Source organism: Gymnoscopelus microlampas (genome assembly GCF_963454915.1).
Source record: "Gymnoscopelus microlampas genome assembly, chromosome: 21".
NCBI lineage: Eukaryota > Metazoa > Chordata > Actinopteri > Myctophiformes > Myctophidae > Gymnoscopelus > Gymnoscopelus microlampas.
Genome location: NC_139958.1, coordinates 33,982,848 through 33,997,783, shown reverse-complemented (window position 1 = coordinate 33,997,783; position 14,936 = coordinate 33,982,848). Strand labels below are relative to the sequence as shown.

Genomic DNA, 14,936 nt, shown 5'->3' with positions numbered 1-14,936 from the left:
ATGTTAGTGTTTTCTAATCACTGTTGAATGAACAGTCCTACAGAACAAAACCATATACTAAATTATGTCGCGGATCATTAACTTGACTGCTGATTGTTCACGGCTCCTTTCTTTCCTTCTTTACTGTCTCCCTGTAGAATCACAGTCTGACTCAGATGATGATGGTGACGGCAACTACCTTCATCCCAGCCTGTTTGCGCCGAAAAAGTGCTCTCGTCTGGAGGAGCTGATGAAGGTAAAGCAGCAGGATATGAACTTCTCTCAGAGGACATTTAATGTTATTACTTTCAGTAAGCCTGCTCTTCTACTGAGCACAGCCTGAAAATCCCTGACTTATATCCTGTCGACTGTAGTGAGAGCATTGTTATGAAATGGAGGCAGTGCAGTCTCCATCCTATTACTACAGTCTATTATTACTACATTCCATTTCTGCTTCCACCTGCCCTGTCAGAAAAGCCATTTATCTTTGCCAGAGCAGGAAGAAAAGAATCCTCGAGTCTTTGTAGAGAAATGTAATGCTGTATAACACTTATCTGCCATCTATAGAGACTATTCAGTCTGACCACACTAATTTTCTATTAAGAATTCATATTGCATCTTTTATTGGGTTTAAGCACTCTCTAAATGTATCTATGGATCTCTCTTCCATAATGTTTAAAGTAATTGCTTGCAGATCTGTGCTAAATGTTTGCATTTATGTACATACAGTAATGCAAACTGATTTGACGTGTTTCTAATATTTTTCTTTTAATTGATTTAACTACCCTGCTAATTGTGGTTAAATACTGAGTGAGCTGGTAGGACTAAAACATGCCAGCTATGTAAAATTATGTGTAATGAACCGATTTATTATATGACTGTTAAAGGTAGGGTAAGGGATTTTCTTTGGTTAAAATAAGTGTTAAATAGCTCTATATTCTGCTCTTTATAAAACAGAAAATGCATTTTCGTTTCAGTTTCAGTTTAATTTCCAATTTTATCCAATCAGGATAGAGAACTCAATCAGGATATATATTAAACAAGTGAAATTGGAAGTGATGACACTAAGAAATGAGCTGGCAAAATTGGAACTGAAACACTATAAAAATGAAGCTTAAAAATGTGTACTTTCTCCTGATTGGCTGATATTTTGACACCTACCGAAACATTTATTTTCTGTTTATTAAAGAGCTGGAGAGACGGGAAGACTCCTGTTACTGAACAAACACTCTATAGCAATGATTACTATCAGAATATAGTGCTTTAACCTTTTAACAAAATACTTTTTGTTTTAACCAAAAAATATCACTTACCCTACCTTTAAGTAAAAGCCAGGTATTTTTCAAATCTAAATATCAAGGGGCCAACAACTTTCCCATAGCACTTTAAAGACATTAAATTTCAACTTGTTTCTTGCAAGCCCAACTATTCTATTTGCACAAGTCAAAAGTCACTTTCAAAGTTAAATTGACCAGATTTTACTGTGTAGTAAAATGCGCTACAGTCCATATTTGGGTCAAACATTTGTACATTTATGTTATATAATGAAGGAAGAAAGGAGTAGTACCGGTATATGCACATCCCCACAGTTTCTTTAAACATGAAAAAAAATGAAGAAAAAGGAAATGTCACAATGCACACGATAGGTTGCTCTCCCGTCTTTTCTTTATTATTTGAAGCCCATGCAGGGCTTCATCAAGTCATTAAATAATGAAGGAAGAATGTCAAACTGTAAGTTCCTACCAAGTACCAACTACCATTTTTGTTTGTTGTAGCCTCTTCAAGTTATGGACCCAGACCATCCACTGGCTGCGCTTGTGCGTAAAGAGATGGACAGGAGAAATGGTTCTCCTGTCATGGTACCCACACCGGTGGAAGTGGCAGAGCCAATTGTATCCAGTGAGCCAGTACAATACACTGCTGACCGTGAGTACAGTTTTTCATTTTGAAAGCAGTCAGAGCAGCTGGGTAGTCTCAATACCTTAGGGATATTTATATAATGGCATTGAAGTGGCCTTATTCATCTCTGTTTAGTTCTGGTCCGCTTCATTTTGTTCCTTCGTATTCCCTTTCAGATGAGATTGGCTAACTGGTGGTTGTTGCTACCAACCAAAGAACAACTTTGTTCTAGAAATAAAAGGTGACATCCTGTGCTCACCAACAGGCCTCAGGTTTATTTGTTTGGGCCATTTTATTCTGTAAGAATAATAACCTGCTTTGGTTCATTGTCCTTTTTGATATTGATCAGTACATCCATCTGTTCACCAATTTGGTCTCAAACAACACATCTGAAAACCTACTGACTGGATTCTGATGGACCCCATGGCCTTTCCTCTAGTGTTACCAGTTATCTCAAAACTGCCATGAAACATTTTTAAACCTAGAAACTAGTTAGCTAGTTGTCTAGAAAGATATTTTGTTCTTATTGGAGAAGTATTCCATGGCTTCACCATTGAACACCTTTGAGATTTGTGAGGCTTTGTTCACACATCTGCACAGTAATTTACTATTGATTGCTAGATATTGGACAGGGAGCCACACCGCTATTAGACTTCATCATGTGAAATTATGGTAATTTATTCAATTTAATGTAAAAGCTTTTGCTGTTGTTTACAATGTGTTCATTCTTCAGTGATTATACAACATATGCTCCCCCCCACACATACACACACTTTTTTTTTTTATCCCCTCAAAAATTCTAGCGTTCTAAGAATGGCAATGTCTGTCAGTTCAAACCACTTAGGTCTGGTTTAGTGTAGCTAGCAGGGCTTTTCGACATTAGTCTGGTTTTCCAAATAGCAACATTTTTGGGGGCTATCATTCTATCAATCCACCCATCTTCCTGGTAGCAGTTCCAGCAGAGAATTTCAGGCTTCCCTTTCCCTGGCCACATTTGCCAGCTCCATCTGGGGGATCCCAAGGCGTTCCCAGGACAGCATGGAGAGATAATCCCTCCCCCCCCCCCCCACCCACCAAAATCTGCCCTGTGGTCTCTTCCCTGTGGTGCGTGCCTGGAAATCTATGCAGCGGCTCTACCACTGAGTCTCTCTGTATCAAGTTACTATATTTTCCTATACATTGCATCTTGCAAGAAAGAACAACTGACACTGAATCGAAATGCTATTTCTGGTTCAAGTTCAATAACATTGATACCAATTACAATGTGAAGTCTTGGAGGATGAAGGTGTTTGCTGTGATATGGAGGGCTGGGCATCTGGATGTCCTTTATTGATATTTTGAACAATTTGGGGCATATTTCTAAAAGGTCAACCTTGTCCTTTCTCTATTGTCTCCACTCTAAAATGAGAAAATGAGCATCGGTGAGAGCCTGAGCTGAGTTAGCTATTTTGTCTTAATTGGCAAAACCTGAAGAAGTCTTGCATTTTACTTTGTTAGATGAAAGGGGGTGCTATATGCTGTTAAAATGGCCAGTGCTTGTCATTGTCAACAGCAGACACAGACATGGATTTTAGTGCAGTAGATTATACCAACAAGGTAATCGTTTTGCTCCTAAAGATCAGACTTTGATTGGGTTTTGTGGCAAAAGTTCCCTGTAAAACCCTGATTTATATGGATCAAAGACTCCCTAGGCAGACAGCTCAGTGGGATTACACAAGTGTGCTTCTCCTCCTTTTGAATAGGAATTACCAAGCATCAAGATGTTTCAATGTGACATGTAATAGCTTTACAGGTCTTTATCAAGAAGACTTTCCCAAGGTCATGACAGTCATCTAAACGGGCCTAATCCCATTCCCTTACATCGTATTAATCTGTCTGCTCATAGTTGTCAGAGGCTATGACTACCCAATTAGAGTGCTTTCGCAATAACAGATGCATTTATTTTGTAAGGAGATGATTGTTGTTTGACAAAGGTTCATGGCGCTTACTCCAGTCTTGCACTCAAAGTCGCTCTTTACTAAATAGTAAATTGGATAGTTGTATGTGTTTTCTCTCTTCACTTACCTCATAATTGATATTGTTCTCAAGGTTGCTAGAACTGGCTCTGGTGATAACTGAATTACCATTCTAGCAGTATTTCAAGGCTTACGATGGGACTGGGGGGTTCAATATAAATGGTAATACTGTTTTCTTTTGTGTGTGTGGCTTTCTATTAGTCTTGCTCTCGTTGCAAGTTTACCTTTGCTCAATGTTACCAAGTAATATAAATCAACAGTGGTTGTTTAATTTTTTATTACCAAGTAGTAAACATTAGACAGTATGACACACTGCAAAGCTGATTTACTGCTCCAGAGTGCTGGCCAGTCTTTTGACTTATCCAATATGATAGATTTTATTTTAATGAACAACAGAGAGAGAGGAAGAAAAATAGATTTGAACACAATGCATACTCATACACATCTTTCTTCTATCTGTACAGAGCTCAAATTTCACACTGACATGAACATACTTGATACTTGATACATCAATTAAACATTTTGGTGTGGTTCTATGTACACTACAGTACGGTATATATTTCAAGGAAACAGGACCATCAAGATCAGGGGTGCAACTTTTAATCGATTACAAAAAATAATTGATCAGTAATTTAATAAAATAATCTACTGTATATCACCGTGCATAACAGTTCCACTTGAGATACTGTAGTTGTAAACGTTGGATTGTGTCCAGTTGCAAAACTGGACATGAATCTATATTGGTGAGTTGTGGCCGAATTACATTTTTACTTTGAACCAAACCTCAGTGGAGAACCATCCAATTAAGATGAAGCAATACACATCATGTTTCAGACCAAATGCAATGTGCAATGACATTTAATCTCTTTTTGATAAATCTTGACTATTATATCAGCACTTTAGCAGCCTAAAAACAATAGAGCCTCCAAAGCATTTATTTTTAAAAATCAAGGCAGGGTGATTTGATACACTTGTGTCTTCAAATGCTTTTGCCTGAGGGAACCTCTCAAAAGAAGAGCGTCTTCCTCTGCTATAACTGTATTCTTCAAGGATACATTGCATGGGGTCTTTTGAGGACCTGAAGTTGGCTACCCTGCCTTCACGTCCTGTAAAAGATTCAATCACTAAATGGCTTTCTTTACCTTAATTGAATCTTCAGTAAAATAATTGCCTCCATGATGGCTTTTTTTTAGACATAAGTAAAAAAAAACAATAGTGGCTCAATTGAATTCAAGAGTACCTGGCTAGCATCTTCCTCTATAAGTTATTTATTCACTATGAGTCAAATCCACCCCCACTCAGTTTCTCCATTGTGTCCATTTGTTTGATCTACCTCTGTTGAAACAATTGCACAAATTAACCCACCGTCATTCACCCCCTGTTGACCTGTGAGTGCTTATGTCTCCATTGCTATGATTTATTTAAACCAGAGACATTTACAGAGGCTGTCCTCTGACCTCTGCTGGGCTGTCAACGGGAAAGTGTTGCTACCATTAAAATCTCCTGGAGAGTAGAGAGTTATGTATGCAAAAAGTCAGCTGTTAATTTACCCTGGCTTCTTCCCCACATGAGAAAAGCATAATCTTTTAAACTTTAACACTTTAATCTCCTTTTTGCTAACAGAAGAACATTGATGGGGTTACTTGGAAGTAGTTATATTACCTGCTCTTAGTTTAATTACTTCTGTGGGTTTACTGACCTCCCCTAGCATTAACAGATACTATAGGGACTGAGAGGACCATAAGCCATATCATCCCTAGAGCTGATAAAGCAGTAGCTGAGTGCAAGTTAAAGTTCTGAACTCAACTATGAATTGAACTCAGTTGCCACCATAGTTGTTGCATTGATTAAATACAGTTTTCTCATTGTTTTTGTGACTAAATAAGGCTACACAAACAAATGTGATAAAACATTTATCACCCGGTAACTGACCTTGGGCAACGCCAAATGCCCTGCTTATAATCTACGTATATATATACACGTTACTACTGTTCTACATGCAGTACAGTAGTAATGTGTATATACTGCTTATTACCATCTGCAGTGGTGGATAGAAAAGAGTGATAGTCTCACTAGACAGACTTTGGCTTACACAATTCTCAAATGCTTCCGCCTAACAGTCGCAGAAGCATTGGACATTTGTAGAAAATAGGGGATTTCCTGACCCCCCTATTTTTTTCGCCTGTGCAGTAACACGTAACTCCTGCTGGAAACCAATTTAATCGAACCATATCTAACTAGCTGCTTAGCAGAATTGGAAATTAGAAGATGTTTCAGAGATATTTTAAAATATATTTTCGTGAACTCTAATGACAAACAAATGACAGCTTACTGTCACAACTTTTGCGAGGCAGAGTTACAGACTCCCTGCAGCATTTGAAGATTGTAGACAGGTTGTTTGGCTTGAGAGAGAAGATTGATAGCTGTTACAATATCTGTTTTTAGCTGATATGGTTCTTTCTGGCTTTCGAGAAACACGGCTTTCTGTGAAACACATTTATTGTTTTTGGCTGAGCCGCACAATGTGCTTTTTGATGTAAGAAGGAAAAGGTTGAGGTTAAACTGTATTCAGCTTTCACTGCAACAGCTCATGCTTAATCCCTCTCCAAGAACACTCCAGTCAACTGCAGCAGCACATTAAGACACAACAACCTCCTGTGTTAACTTTTCTTCGTTCCTCTCTGCCCTGCTATTCTCATTTTCTCCACTCTCTTCTATTTGTGGGTTATCATCTGGGCTTCATCTCAACTGTGGGCACTCACACAGTTGGGGAGGTTTTGCCCAAATGCAGTAAAGTCATTGAAGGGAGCTACAGTGTATGAACTTTTCTTTTTCTTTGAACATTGGAAAAGATTAACATCTGTCACTGAACCCTAATCTCTGTCTTGGCGCACAGAGGAGCAGAACGGGGAACAAATGCATGTCAAGTTTGGAAATGACGGGTCTTTCTGCAGGCTCCCACTTCAGTGGGTAGAGGAGATAGGAAGTGTCATTACAGTCAACATGTGTTAATATGATATCCCACAGCCACACTGACCTCAGTCTTAACCACTTAAACCCTATACGTCATTGACTGGAGTCCCCCTGGAGTCTGTGCTAGGAGGTCCTCTCCTTTTTTCCCTCTAGTCTACACCAAATATCTTTGCCGCAAATAGCCAATCTACATTAAGGTTCATGTGGCTAATGCTAAAGTATTTGTATTTGTGTAAAGTGGCCATTTAAATCATTGCAATCGCTGTAGAATAAAAGTGACCTAGACTTTCCTAGGAGTATTTGATCTTCAATGGAGACTTGCATTTAGTTTTTCTTACTTTGAAAATGCAATGTATTTAGTGATCCACACTTGGTTAGTGTCCAAAAGTGTGTTCTATTTAAACATGAATACAAGTTATTCTTTACATGCTCAGAAGAAAGAGTGATAGAAACAGTATTTTCTTCCTTCCCTTCGTCTTGAATTGCAGTTGAATTCGTTTAGCAAGGGATAATTGCCGGAGAGCCGGTCATTGTTGAGAAATAAACCCCAACAGGATTATTAGATCCCGACGCGAAGCGAAGAGGGATCTAATCATCCTGCTTATTACTGTACATGGCTACTTAATTAAGGAAGAAATTAATACATTGACCCAAAAGTAACAAAACAAAGGATTTCATTGCTTACGGTAATGAAAGTATTCCATTAATTTATGCCAGGTCACGGTGCATCCAGTGCAATGTATCGCCTCGGAAAACAACAGGAAGTGTTGATCAAATAGAATACATTTTTCGGTTACTGCATTGTCTATTTCTATTTTTTTTCCCCTCTTTAATACTAAATTACAATGTAGAATAACACACTGTCCTGAGAAAGTAAAAGAAACAATTACATTTCATCGAATACAGCTGTGTCTAGATATTCCCTGTAATGATTTCCTCTCTCATCGGTCAACAGCGAATGTGGCGGCGATGTACTACGGCTACTACATGCTTCCCGATGGGACGTACTGCTTAGCTCCGCCTCCCCCAGGGATCGACGCCAACTCCTACTACAACTCCATACCCGCTGGAGTGATGCCTCCTCCTACTTCATCTGTAGCCATGCCCCCTGCTGGCACCACCCCTCCACCTCATCCAGACCCCGTTGCTATGGCGGCAGCAGCAACATCCTCCTCCTCCTCCTCCTCACAGGTCACTGTCTCAGCCTCCACTGCCATCGTACCAGAAACCAGGTAAATAATGGATGTCCTCATTAATGGAAATGGGTTCTTTTTTTCTTTTCTTTCTTGTCTGGAAGCCCTTTGTTTCTCTGTTTAAAAGTTATTTATAGAGGGCATCATTGTTATCATTATTAGCAGTAGTATTTACACATATATACATCTATTGAATAAGTCCATGAATAATTGCAGTTTGTGTACTTGGTGTATTGGCTTTAATATGAGTGGTTTCTCTGTGCCAGGCAAGGGCAATCAACCTCCGACATGTGAATTCATTTTATTTCCTAATCTTTTCTGTGTGAGAATAGAGCCCGCCCTCTCCATTTGAAAGACGCGTCTCAGTATTAAGCGTTGATCTGTCTCCCCTGTAATCCTCCTAACTTTCTCTCAAAACAGTTCCAGGCCCCCAGGTCCTGTTGCTGTGCCAACAGCGGCAGCCATCATACCCCCACCGCCAGACATTCAGCCGGTCATAGATAAGCTGGCTGAATATGTGGCCAGAAATGGCGTCAAGTTTGAAACCAGCGTCCGTGCCAAGAATGACCCACGGTGCGTAGTGTGAACAATGAACATCAACAAACAGTTGGTTCAGATCTCCTTCTTATTGAGGAGCAGTGGTGGACAGTAACTAAGTAGCATTAACTCTCTCAGTGCCACGCCCCGAGATATCCCGAGTTTTCCCCGAGTACCCTCCCTGCCAGAACGAGAAATCCAGAGTTTTTACTTTTGATTGTGGTCGCGCTATTCTGTTTATTTCTCATGATCACTTTCGCTTCCTGACTCCTTCAGACTCATTGGGTTCCGGTTTCATGACGCAGATTCCGTTTCCGGTTCTCATTTTTTTCCCGCGGTCATTTTCGGCCAGAATAGGGAAAGTCACGTTTTTTCACACGGTAGAAAAAACGAACGGAGAGGTCTACGTCTATTCTCTTTGGTCTGGGTGACGATCAGTCATCGTAGTCGTGTATAACATCGTATTTTAACCCGATCAGAGATTGTTGAAAACGTAAACATCCGGTTATGACCGGATGTCATGTGAGCCTGTTTGGGAGGGGGTGAGCGAGTCAACGAGGTGATCAATGGCTCGATTTGCTGCTCTCTACTGGTAGAACTGTCGTATGAGTTGCATACTGCATATAGACAAGCTATTTGAAAATCAAATTACAAAATAACAAAACAAAAAAAAACGAAAATTGCTGGCACTGGGGGAGTACTTTATGAAAATACTCTGGCACTGAAAGAGTTAAGTACTGTACTTCAGTACATTTTTTGAGTATTTGCTTTTCTTGCAAGCTCATGACTTAAACTCAGAAATATTGAACTTTTCACTCCACTACATTTCTAGGAAGGGACTCTTGGGACCCAAACTTACAAAAAAAATAGATGATGAATTAACAACTTAAGCCCTATTTCAAATATAGTGAAAATAGCTGATCTACAAGTTCACAACGCTTTGCAATGCGGCATGTTGTCATGGAGACATTTTTGTTTTTGTCGCATTCCCAAGCCAATCATTTGATGACCGGCAGAGACTCAGAGAGAGAGAAGAGTTTCATACTGAGTCTCCTATTGACGATGACCCGGTCATCAAAACATGGGTGATTTTTTTGGGTGAACTACTCCTTTAAAGATCTGCTATTTTCACTATTTTTGACTTTTTCAAAATTGTGTTCAAATTGTTGTCAAATTTCAAAACAGCAATGCATTGATATTAAAAAGAAAATGTACTTTGTAATTTGTACTTTTGGATACTTGGATATTTATTTACTTGCGTATATACTTTATCCACCACTGTTGAGGAGTTACAGTAGACCAGAGTTCCTTCGCCATTTTCTGGCTAAACCTTCCTGTATTCCTTCGTTTTTCACTGCAGGTTTGACTTCCTGCAGTCCTGGAACCAGTACAACACCTATTATGAGTTTAAGAAGAACTACTTCATGCAGAAAGAAGGAATAAGCTTGCCAGAGGTAGTGTGTGTGTGTGTGTGTGTGTGTGTGTGTGTGTGTGTGTGTGTGTGTGTGTGTGTGTGTGTGTGTGTGTGTGTGTGTGTGTGTGTGTGTGTGTGTGTGTGTGTGTGTGTGTGTGTGTGTGTGTGTGTGTGTGTGTGGGGGAGAGAGAGAGACAGCAAGAATGAGTACACAGTAACATTCTTCTTGGTGTCAATTTATCCATCTTGTAACTCAGATAGTGTACAAAATGTAAGGGTCCATTTGGTTACATTTGTACACTCTGAGTTAAACGAACACTCAGGATTTTACTGCGTAGAGAAACCCACTCCTTCCTTATCCAAAGCCTTTTCCTGTGCATTGGGTAGTTGGATGGCTCAGGCTAAGACCTTTTACAGATAAGAAGAAAAATATAACAGAAAATACATCACAGGATTAGAGTTGACACAATGGTGGCACTGGTGAATTCTTTACTCTGTCCGTGTGTCCATTAATCCTTCTGTTCCTCGCATCCATCTGTTCCTTGCAGCTCCAGTTGTTCTGATGCTATATAAATAGTATCTTTTTCTTGAGTGATCTGGTTATACAAGGTTCTACCGTGTTCCTGTGTTGATATACTGTAATCGACCTGATATGGACCTTACATTAAAAATCTGATATTGATAAGGCATATAGAGAAATGTGCACACACAGTACATACAGTGCATATATACCTTTAGCTCATTGATTCGTTCAATTATTATATTAAATATTAAGTTCATGTCGTGCCAGGCACAAGGGCGGTGTCTGTGGTCTCTGGCGGGCCTGCAAATATGGAACTCAATTGATTAAATGTATTCTGACTGATTGATTAATATTCATGACACACACACACTAGGCTATAATTATTACAAGCTGACAACAGAAAAAAATAGAAATAATTGAAGACTGCATTTCCATAGTTGGTGCTAATTCATCTTGAGGGTGTTTTGAACATATCTTTGCGTTTCAATTATTGGTGTCTATCACCCTTTTTTATGTAATTAGGCAAGGTTGGTATCTAAAATGTATTTAACTTGAGAACTAACCTTTTCAAATTGGAAACTTGATCTCTATTATAAAAGTGCCAAAGCATGGAATATGCTTTGGAACTTTGGTTAATTGGAAGTTAATAATTAGAAACTTGGTTTGAATGAAAGTTCTGTTTTGTGTACTGTACAATATGCTGTATGCCTGCACCAGTGTTATCCTGTTTAGACTGAATGCAATCTGTCTTGAGAGATGAGACCGGATGCAATATTTGTGTGTATATGTATGTCTGTGTTTGTGTGTCTGCAAATGTAAATGTGCCCAAATCCTTGGACTCAGCTTGAACCTACACTATTCCCTGTATAGATTTTGAATTGTGAGTCCTGCAGCTAACTAGTTTAGTAACTGATTAATCTGTTTATTACTTATTATTATTCAAAAACAAATTTTAGGTCACGGGTCAGACTGGATAATATGTGACTTCATACGGGCCAGAGAAATTGTGCATGTGCGCACACACACACACACACACACACACACACACACACACACACACACACACACACACACACACACACACACACACACACACACACACACACACACACACACACACACACACACACACACCCCCTACCTGCTCTCGTGTGTCTCAGTCTGTGCTATAGATAACCTATAAGTATATGTACAAATTTAGTTTTAAGAAGATTGCATAGCAATCTCTCTCCTCTCGCTCTCTTTCTCTCACACTCTCGCCCTGTGTCCGTCTTCTTTTTTCCCCTGTGCGAGACGCAAGTGGCAACAACGGATTTAAAACGCTATACATCTTTTGTGTAGGAATTTTGTTAAATAGATGCGTAGGCTATCGTAAATGCATGGTCTACTGACACTGTCATCTCATTGTGTGCTAAGCTAATAGAGAGAGAAGGAGATGGAGACGAACTGTAAGGAGGTGGCGGCTGTGTGAGTGTGGGTGTGTGTGCTTGTGTGTTGCAGGGGGAGAGAGGAAAAAGCGGTGCAGTGAACTAGAGAAAGGGAATGGTATTATTTTATGAAGTGAGTTTTGCTAAATTTAGACATCTTTTTGACAAAAAAAGTTACACAGCTTAATTAGCATGTTCTTTTTTTATTTGGAAAACAGCCTCTGTTGCTCGCTCTGTAAAGGGAAATTACACGATTCCGATTTCAGCCGTGATAGTTTGTCCCCTGGCCTACTGTACCATACTGTAACTATCGTTGTAACTATTCCTTTGAATGACATGAACAGTCTGTAAAGAGTGAAGAGGGGAAATTAACTGGGTCGCTCTGGGATAGTTGGACAGGAGTCATGAACAGCAGAGTAGTTAATTAGCGTCAATCACCCTCTACTGTTCTCTTAAGTAGCCTACACAACAAGCTGCTGGTGCAGCAGGCAGCAGCAGTACAAAGAGAGCGACTCGGAGAGGACGGCTGTCGTACAGTAGATACAGAATTAATGGTTGTGGATTTTTGGGGACTTTTGTTCTCCAAATCATCCCGTGGGCCATATTGGATCCCTTTCCGCATCTGGCCCGCAGGTCCACACCTCTTAAATTCTGTCATACTTAGTTGACCGGGGTCCTCCAGGGCTCTATCCTTGGCCCCCTCCTTTATTCTTCATACACCATCTCTTCGAAAAACAATAGCCTATCTACAACGTTGTAAGCTTGTAGTTTGGCTATTTTCACAATATTTATCCGTGGAACCGAGTCAAACTACAGTACATTTAATGCCTATAATGTTTGATGCAGCCAGTGGTTATGCAAGATGATGCTTGGCTACGTTCCATGTTTGATTTATAACGATTTCATTAGTTGTTGCCGGTGTACTAACTAATCTATTGAGACATGCCACTGTAAAGCACAGTAACGGCATGGGAGAAACTACTTTACGTGACACTAGGTAAGGATATGCAACATCTTTGAATTGAAGCAAGGTACTGTAATAGTCTTTTCGTCAGAGAGGGTGTGTCCACTTCGTCGCCGGAGAACCTTCGTCTAGAGAACCTTTTTTTCTTATCAGCAACATTTCAGGTGGCTGACTTTTAATACCTCGTACAGTACCTGTCCCACCCTCGCTTTCCCCCATCATCAACCCCACTTGCTCCATATTTTCTATACAACTCAGTTCCATTTTGCCAATGCTAAAGTTCAGGTGGGGATAGAGTGACCAGTGTCCTTGTAAACGACAAAGTCCTATATATTTATATATATTATATCTATATATAGTTTTCTTTACTCTGAAAATCTTTTCTTTAAGGACTTAACACATTGAAGATTCTACTCTGTCCCATGTCCCAAGTAGCCGAACACAGATCCCAAAGGCTAAAATGTAGAACTGCGAGAGAGAGAGAATGAGGGAAAATAAAGTAATATGGTTGGGAGAGTTAAATTAGGATAAATGCACCTTTCTAAGCATGAAACAGAGCAATACTGGCCTATTAGCCATGTCTGTCTGTATTTTGTGCCAGGGGAGTGATTTCTCTATCAGGGGAGTGTGTCTATGGCTCCTTCTACCAGCCAGACGTTGTTCATCAATTGTCCTCTCTCTTGCTCTCTATAGTCAAATCAGAACAATTTGCTAATCCAATCAGGGTTTATCAAACCCTTAATGAGGCTTCCAGCTTAGTGCACTGTTTCCTTCCAATTCCCATTGGTTAAGATCAGTGTGATCTGTGTTGCTGGTGTTTCACAGCATCACATTGCCGGCAAATAGTGAATTATCCAGTTTTTAAATATTATAATTAATACATAAATACTGTATGCTAGTCAGAACCTCACGGCAGCTAATCTCTCAGCTCATTAACATAGCTAAAATTGTGGTTATAGAGACTTCCCAAAAGGAACTATTTGTTCACTGGTATGAATTTCAAACACCACAGTCTGTTGCTGCATCCATCATGCAAAGGCTTTGTTCAGACTACAGGCAAATCCGATTCTCACAGTGCCGTCAGTAATGGACTTGAGCCCTATGAAGCACCCCCCTGCGAGACGCTGAGCCAGTGGCCGCGTTGAGCGGTGGGATGTCCGCTTCTGCTAGCTCAGCACCGTTTGAGTTGCATACCGAATCATAAATCATCACGTCCCTGTCAGCATGCGACAGGACGCTATTATTCTTTCCGTAGGAGGCGAGACGTAAGGGAGTGCTTGTTTTCGGAGGAGGCAACGGTGGTGCGCCGTCTGAAGCAGATTTGAGCCACGAGAGGCACCGCCGAGCCAGCTTAGGCGAGCGAGTCGCCGTGCCGAACGTTGCGTCCGAGTTATGTCCCGATAGGGACAGAATCGTAACCCCCCCCCCCTAGTTTTGGTTCCTCCGACATGTCAACACCACCTCACGCGCAGTCCAAGTGAACACAGCCGAGCGCTCCCTACCTCCGTTTCAGCCAATCACAAGGCGTGTCTTGCGTCTCGCATCCTACGAAAACAATACTCGCCGACAAACGGGTGATGCATGGTCAGATTTGGGCCCAACTCGTCACCTGTTTGAACCAACAGGTGTGATAATGCGTTGAAAGATCTCATATATATATATATATATATATATATATATATATATATATATATATATATATGCAATATCTTGGCTGTCGGGCAGAAACCTTGTATCTTCATATTTCAACTTTTTGTTTTTTTGTTAATTAATGCCCTACTTCGTCATACAAGAGTCTCGCACAAAAGTAGTGAAAATAGCAGATCTATAAGATCACAACGTTTTGATAGGCTAGTTTCACCATTTTAATTAAAAAGAAATGATAATAAAATAGGAATGATTGATTTCCACCGAACACAGACGATATGTAAGAATACAATTTCTAGTTACAGATAGTGTGAAACAGCAACTGAATTCTACCAAGACAAAGCGACGTCCCAGCACCAGTCACA

General features: G+C 40.1%; 1 protein-coding gene across 2 annotated transcripts in view; it reads left to right on the top strand.

Annotated features, from left to right (window-relative positions):
• Window positions 1–14,936, top strand: part of sfswap (splicing factor SWAP) — a 109,289-nt gene that overhangs the window by 17,977 nt on the left and 76,376 nt on the right. For both annotated transcript variants that reach the window (XM_084047484.1, XM_084047485.1), the window contains exons 6-10: window positions 138–235; window positions 1,755–1,905; window positions 7,822–8,098; window positions 8,480–8,632; window positions 9,957–10,050. In XM_084047484.1, coding sequence (XP_083903610.1) covers window positions 138–235; window positions 1,755–1,905; window positions 7,822–8,098; window positions 8,480–8,632; window positions 9,957–10,050 — 773 coding nt within the window. The remainder of the gene's footprint in view (window positions 1–137; window positions 236–1,754; window positions 1,906–7,821; window positions 8,099–8,479; window positions 8,633–9,956; window positions 10,051–14,936) is intronic.